This window comes from Scomber japonicus, chromosome 5 (genome assembly GCF_027409825.1).
Source record: "Scomber japonicus isolate fScoJap1 chromosome 5, fScoJap1.pri, whole genome shotgun sequence".
NCBI lineage: Eukaryota > Metazoa > Chordata > Actinopteri > Scombriformes > Scombridae > Scomber > Scomber japonicus.
This window is the reverse complement of record NC_070582.1, coordinates 320001-327500: the sequence shown is the minus strand read 5'-3', so window position 1 is coordinate 327500 and position 7500 is coordinate 320001. Positions and strand designations below refer to the sequence as shown.

Genomic DNA, 7500 nt, shown 5'->3' with positions numbered 1-7500 from the left:
TTTAAGATCAGCAATGATACCTCTGATCCTGGACCCAGGCCAGCCGTCTGCAGAGTTCCTCATTCAGACCAATCAGCACCACGAGGTTAGAGCCTCCACACTGGTTCAGACCAATCAGCACCATGAGGTTAGAGCCTCCACACTGGTTCAGACCAATCAGCACCATGAGGTTAGAGCCTCATACTCCACACTGGTTCAGACCAATCAGCACCATGAGGTTAGAGCCTCCACACTGGTTCAGACCAATCAGCACCATGAGGTTAGAGCCTCATACTCCACACTGGTTCAGACCAATCAGCACCATGAGGTTAGAGCCTCCACACTGGTTCAGACCAATCAGCACCATGAGGTTAGAGCCTCCACACTGGTTCAGACCAATCAGCACCATGAGGTTAGAGCCTCATACTCCACACTGGTTCAGACCAATCAGCACCATGAGGTTAGAGCCTCCACACTGGTTCAGACCAATCAGCACCATGAGGTTAGAGCCTCCACACTGGTTCAGACCAATCAGCACCATGAGGTTAGAGCCTCATACTCCACACTGGTTCATAATGATCAAACTAAAACGCCAACAATACACCAAGAGTCCTGGACCCCTAACCCTAACCCATCCTGGACCCTAACCCATCCTGGACCCTAACCCATCCTGAACCCTAACCCTAGCCCATCCTGGACCCTAACCCATCCTGGACCCTAACCCATCCTGGACCCTAACCCATCCTGGACCCTAACCCATCCTGAACCCTAACCCATCCTGGACCCTAAAACGCCAACAATACAATACACGAAGAGTCCTGAACATAACACACGAGAGATGAGACACATTTTAACACGTGGTCTGTAGACCAGTTACCTTGCAACGGTCTACTCTCCAGGGATATTCATGTTGCCATGGCAATAAGAACTCAGACAGGAACGTTTCCCAACACGCTGACGACACACTTATCGATATTATCTCTGAACAAGGAAGAATGATTGAAACCAGTCAGAAGAACCTCGGAGTCAAAATGACCCTGAAACAACTGGAGACCGGTCTGGTATCGGCAGGCTAGAGGTACGGAGACCAGTCTGGTATCGGCAGGCTAGAGGTACGGAGACCAGTCTGGTATCGGCAGGCTAGAGGTAAGGAGACCAGCCTGGTATCGGCAGGCTAGAGGTACGGAGACCAGTCTGGTATCGGCAGGCTAGAGGTACGGAGACCAGTCTGGTATCAGCAGGCTGGAGACCAGTCTGGTATCGGTAGACTAGAGGTAAGGAGACCAGTCTGGTATCGGCAGGCTGGAGACCAGTCTGGTATCGGTAGACTAGAGGTAAGGAGACCAGTCTGGTATCGGCAGGCTAGAGGTACGGAGACCAGTCTGGTATCGGCAGGCTAGAGGTACGGAGACCAGTCTGGTATCGGTAGACTAGAGGTAAGGAGACCAGTCTGGTATCGGCAGGCTAGAGGTACGGAGACCAGTCTGGTATCGGCAGGCTAGAGGTACGGAGACCAGTCTGGTATCGGCGGGCTAGAGGTACGGAGACCAGCCTGGTATCGGCAGGCTAGAGGTACGGAGACCAGCCTGGTATCGGCGGGCTAGAGGTACGGAGACCAGCCTGGTATCGGCAGGCTAGAGGTACGGAGACCAGTCTGGTATCGGCAGGCTAGAGGTACGGAGACCAGTCCGGTATCGGCAGGCTTTAGGTACGGAGACCAGTCCGGTATCGGCAGGCTAGAGGTACGGAGACCAGTCTGGTATCGGCAGGCTAGAGGTACGGAGACCAGTCTGGTATCGGTAGACTAGAGGTACGGAGACCAGTCTGGTATCGGCAGGCTGGAGACCAGTCTGGTATCGGTAGACTAGAGGTACGGAGACCAGTCTGGTATCGGCAGGCTAGAGGTACGGAGACCAGTCTGGTATCGGCAGGCTAGAGGTACAGAGACCAGTCTGGTATCGGCAGGCTGGAGGTACGGAGACCAGTCTGGTATCGGCAGGCTGGAGACCAGTCTGGTATCGGCAGGCTGGAGGTACGGAGACCGGTCTGGTATCGGCAGGCTAGAGGTACGGAGACCAGTCTGGTATCGGCAGGCTAGAGGTACGGAGACCAGTCTGGTATCGGCAGGCTAGAGGTACGGAGACCAGTCTGGTATCGGCAGGCTAGAGGTACGGAGACCGGTCTGGTATCGGTAGGCTAGAGGTACGGAGACCAGTCTGGTATCGGTAGGCTAGAGGTACGGAGACCAGTCTGGTATCGGTAGGCTAGAGGTACGGAGACCAGTCTGGTATCGGCAGGCTAGAGGTACGGAGACCGGTCTGGTATCGGCAGGCTAGAGGTACGGAGACCAGTCTGGTATCAGGGAGACATACATGAAACTGAAACTGATGAGAAAAGCTCAAAAATCAATCAACACCAGAATGAAGCAACACGAGTTGGTTAATAAGAACTTTACTTTACTGCAGTCAGGTCGAACCGTTCCAGACACTAAAGGTTTAGAGAGGAACCCGATCCCATCGTGCCCCAAACTACATACATACTGTTCTATATCTGAGGTTTACTTTAATATAAACTCAGACAAGTTAACAGCTCAGAACATGAAACTGTGACTGAGTTTGGACTCATCAGGAGTGGATGGAGGAAGGGTTCAGATGAGTCGCTACTACTTTTATCTTTATTTTATTTATTTGTGTTAATTAACTTTTGTAACTCAGTGATCATGTTTCACTCTGTTTGTGTAAAAGTCAATAAAAATATTGTTGGAAAAGAAAAAACAGGCTTTGTGAAGTTTTTAATAAAATATATAAATATATATTATAATAAATGATACAGAAGCAGAGATTGTTTTATTTCTTGATGCTGAAACTGTTTGACCGTGTGGAACAGGACTTCCTGTTTTACACACTTCCTGTTTTACACACTTCCTGTTTTACACACTCGGTCCAAAATGGGTTTTAAGGATGAAGCTGGTTTATAATTCAGCTTTGACGCGTTTCAGGACAGAAGCAGCAGACAGGAAGTTATAAATGAAATATGACAGACCTCCCTCTGGAGGTTCTGAGTAAAACTGGATGAAGCCCGACGTAGACCGGCGACCAATAAGAGACTTTGGTCATTTGGGTTTTAAGAGTCAACCAGACCATGTTAAAGAAGACATAGACCTGTTCAACTGGGTCCGTTCTCAGCCAGGTGGGTCCGGACCTTGAACAGGTCTATGTCTTCTTTAACATGGTCTGGTATCAGTCTAGGTCTACATACCGAGGATCATTAGGAATATTATATCCAATTATTTCTCCCATGACTCTTAAAACCCAAATGACCAAAGTCTCTTATTGGTCGCCGGTCTACCTCGGGCTTCATCCAGTTTTATAATAGAGGGTTCGGGTTTGCCAGAACCTGTAGAGGGAGGTCCAGTGAAATCAGGAATTGTTTTATTTTCTCTTCTCAGGCTGTGAATATAAAGCCTCAGAGTAGTTTTTAAAGGTTCTATGAATTTCTTCTCGATCATATTTTAATGAATTTGATAAAGAGTCAGAGTCAGGGTCAGGGTCAGGGTCAGGGTTAGAGTTAGGGTTAGGGTCAGGGTCAGGGTCAGGGTTAGGGTCAGGGTCAGGGTTAGAGTTAGGGTTAGGGGTCCTGCTGGGCTCCTGTTGACCAAACCGTCACTAACAGACTCCACGAGGGGTCATGAGAGATCCTTGGAGGGTCACACAGACCTCCATGTCAGAGCCACCGGTACCCTGACTGCTGTTAGGTACCAGAACCCTCAGTGGGTCCCAGTTCCTCCCGGTTCCTCCCGGTTCCTCCTGGTTCCTCCCGGTTCCTCCGTCTCGAAATGAAACTTTCCATTATTCAGTCTCCGTAGAACCGTAGAACATTCTCAGAAGGGTTCTCACTGTGGACGGAGTTAAAGCAGAGAACACACTTCTTCCCAAAACATCAGTAGACGCCTCGTACGTCTGACGTGAGAACAGGAAGAGGAACAGGAAGAGGAACAGGAAGAGGAACAGGAAGAGGAACAGGAAGTGACCTAATGAGAACATAAGAACGCTGTGACTTGATCTCATGTGTTTCTGATTCTTTGTTCTGTTATAAAAAACAACAACATGCACATTTATGTATTTCATTATTTCATACTGAGATTCACCTGACCTCCACACACACACACACACACACACACACACACACACACACACACACACACACACACTCACACATACTCACACACACACACACACACATACACACACACACACACACACACACACACACACTCACACACACTCACACACACACACACACACACACACACACTCCTCCTCTATGAGACAGAAACTTTATGTTAATGAGCTTGTTTTTGTCCTGCAGGATTAAAGCTTGTGACGTCACAGTGTGTGTGTGTGTGTGTGTGTGTGTGTGTGTGTGTGTGTGTGTGTGTGTGTGTGTGTGTGTGTGTGTGTGTGTGTGAGGGGAGGAGAGGGAGGACAGGGGGGGGGGGGGGGGGGGGGTGAGGAGCAGCAGCTGTGCTCCTGCAGCGTCAGAAGGCAACGACTCCTCGGATCGACCGGCTGCTCCGCTGAAGCTCAAAGTAAGTTTGTTTTTATCAAACGTCAGAAAAATAATTTACAGGAATCGATCAGCTGATTGATCAGCTGTTAATCAGCTGGTGATTGATCAGCTGATTGATCAGCTGTTAATCAGCTGTTAATCAGCTGGTGATTGATCAGCTGATCAGGAAATATTAATAGTTAGTTTTTAACTGTGTTCCAGCTTCTTAAATGTTGTTTTATATTTGCTGCTTTTTGTTATTTATGAAGTTTGATCAGTTTCATCTCAGTAACCCATCCTGGACCCTAACCCATCCTGGACCCTAACCCTAACCCATCCTGGACCCTAACCCATCCTGGACCCTAACCCTAACCCATCCTGGACCCTAACCCTGACTCATCCTGGATGAACATCGAACAGACATCGATACTTAATCTCCTATTAAAGTTCTGTCTTTACTCTGCAGACCCAAAATAGACTGAAAAGAACAACAAGAACCTTTTCCTCAAAAGTATTATTAACAGGGTCCAGGGTGGGTTAGGGCTAGGGTCCAGGATTAGGGTTAGGGTATAAAGCATCAACATGTTCAGACCCTCCTCCCATAGCGGGTCATACAGGGCAGGAGGAGCAGATACAGGTGGGAACCTTTATATGGACATTTGATCAGAGGTGTCAGATTTATATCATTCTGGTATCGGCAGGCTAGAGGTACGGAGACCAGTCTGGTATCGGCAGGCTAGAGGTACGGAGACCAGTCTGGTATCGGCAGGCTAGAGGTACGGAGACCAGTCTGGTATCGGCAGGCTAGAGGTACGGAGACCAGTCTGGTATCGGCAGGCTAGAGGTACGGAGACCAGTCTGGTACCGGCAGGCTAGAGGTACGGAGACCAGTCTGGTATCGGCAGGCTAGAGGTACGGAGACCAGTCTGGTATCGGCAGGCTGGAGACCAGTCTGGTATCGGCAGGCTGGAGACCAGTCTGGTATCGGCAGGCTAGAGGTACGGAGACCAGTCTGGTATCGGCAGGCTAGAGGTACGGAGACCGGTCTGGTATCGGCAGGCTAGAGGTACGGAGACCAGTCTGGTATCGGCAGGCTAGAGGTACGGAGACCGGTCTGGTATCGGCAGGCTAGAGGTACGGAGACCAGTCTGGTATCGGCAGGCTAGAGGTACGGAGACCAGTCTGGTATCGGTAGGCTAGAGGAAGGAGACCAGTCTGGTATCGGCAGGCTAGAGACCAGTCTGGTATCGGCAGGCTAGAGGTACGGAGACCAGTCTGGTATCGGCAGGCTAGAGGTACGGAGACCGGTCTGGTATCGGCAGGCTAGAGGTACGGAGACCAGTCTGGTATCGGCAGGCTAGAGGTACGGAGACCGGTCTGGTATCGGCAGGCTAGAGGTACGGAGACCAGTCTGGTATCGGCAGGCTAGAGGTACGGAGACCAGTCTGGTATCGGTAGGCTAGAGGAAGGAGACCAGTCTGGTATCGGCAGGCTAGAGGTACGGAGACCAGTCTGGTATCGGCAGGCTAGAGGTACGGAGACCAGTCTGGTATCGGCAGGCTGGAGGTACGGAGACCAGTCTGGTATCGGCAGGCTAGAGGTACGGAGACCGGTCTGGTATCGGCAGGCTAGAGGTACGGAGACCGGTCTGGTATCGGTAGACTAGAGGAAGGAGACCAGATGTACATGAAACTGAAACTGATGAGAAAAGTTCAAAAATCAATCACCACCAGAATGAAGCAACACGAGTTGGTTAATAAGAACTTTACTTTACTGCAGTCAGATCGAACAGACACAGTTTTATGTCAGTAACCCCGGAAGAGGAGGAAGAGGAGGAAGAGGAGGAAGAGGAGGAAGAGGAGGAAGTTGCTCTGAGTGTTGTTGGACCAGAGGCAGCTTCCCATTCCTTTTCTTCAGGCTGAGATCTCTTTGTTTTCTTATGCAAAGAGGTTTCTATTCAGGGCAGAGAGGGCTGGGGGGGCAGCGGGGGGGGGCAGCAGGGGGGCGGGGAGAGGGGGTTGGGGGGGGGGGGGGGCACTCCTAAGACTTGAGCTGGAATCTGTGTTGAGCTTTATAGAAATGAAACCAGGCTAGAGGAGGCTTTGTTTTGGCTCAATGAATCAGTATTCTTTTGAGGGGGAATCTAAAGGAGCTCTTTCAGACGCTGCTTGGCCTCCTCAACCCCCCCCCCACCGACCCCTCCTCCTGCCCCCACCCCCCTCCCCCCCTCCTCTCCATTGATGGAGGACAGACTGGAGGCCTGCTGAGAGCCGGTTCTGCCTCATAAAAAGCCGCAGGAGGAGTGAGAGGAGCCGGATTTGCTCTGCCAGCTCACGTGTGAAAGAGGAGCGTCGCTTTAATGGAGGCTGAAAGACCCGTCTGTCATTCCTCAGAGCGCACACAGGGGCATTCTGGGTAGCCGGCGCTGTGTTTTACAGAGCGGAGATCTTCATCAGACCCTGAAGGCATCATGAAATGAGTCAGAAATACAAACAGAAACAGAGTGAATACATTAGCCTACATTTATAATCCTGCAGCTGCAACAACACTCAGATTATTCAGATTAACCTGTTTGGGGGGGGGGGGGGGGCTGAGCTGAGGGGCGTGGGGGGGGGGGCTGAGCTGAAGTTTGATCCGGACTAAATTTGGACCATCTGGCCGCATCACAGTCAGACATCGACCGAATAACGATTAACAAAAGAAAACAGTGAAATAACAAACGTTTCCATTTTTCTGTTCAACTGCTGAATGTGTCACTTCCTGTTTAATGTGTCACTTCCTGTTTAATGTGTCACTTCCTGTTTAATGTGTCACTTCCTGTTTAATGTGTCACTTCCTGTGTACAGGATGCGAGGTTTGCTCTCCGTGACGCTGCTGCTGCTCATCCTGACGCTCGCCGTCGACGCCAACAAGAGAGCCAAAAACCACAAAGGTGAGACATTCAAAGAGTGTGACTGTGGTCCCTGAACGCAC

At 50.4% G+C, this 7500-nt stretch overlaps 1 protein-coding gene across 1 annotated transcript in view; it reads left to right on the top strand.

The window, feature by feature from the left end:
* The first annotated feature begins 7374 nt into the window (after positions 1-7374).
* The window catches only part of mdkb (midkine b), a 5091-nt gene continuing 4965 nt past the window's right edge, over positions 7375-7500 (top strand). Inside the window, exon 1 of the mRNA XM_053319184.1 lies at positions 7375-7459. Within this exon, the coding sequence (XP_053175159.1) occupies positions 7375-7459 (85 nt within the window). The remainder of the gene's footprint in view (positions 7460-7500) is intronic.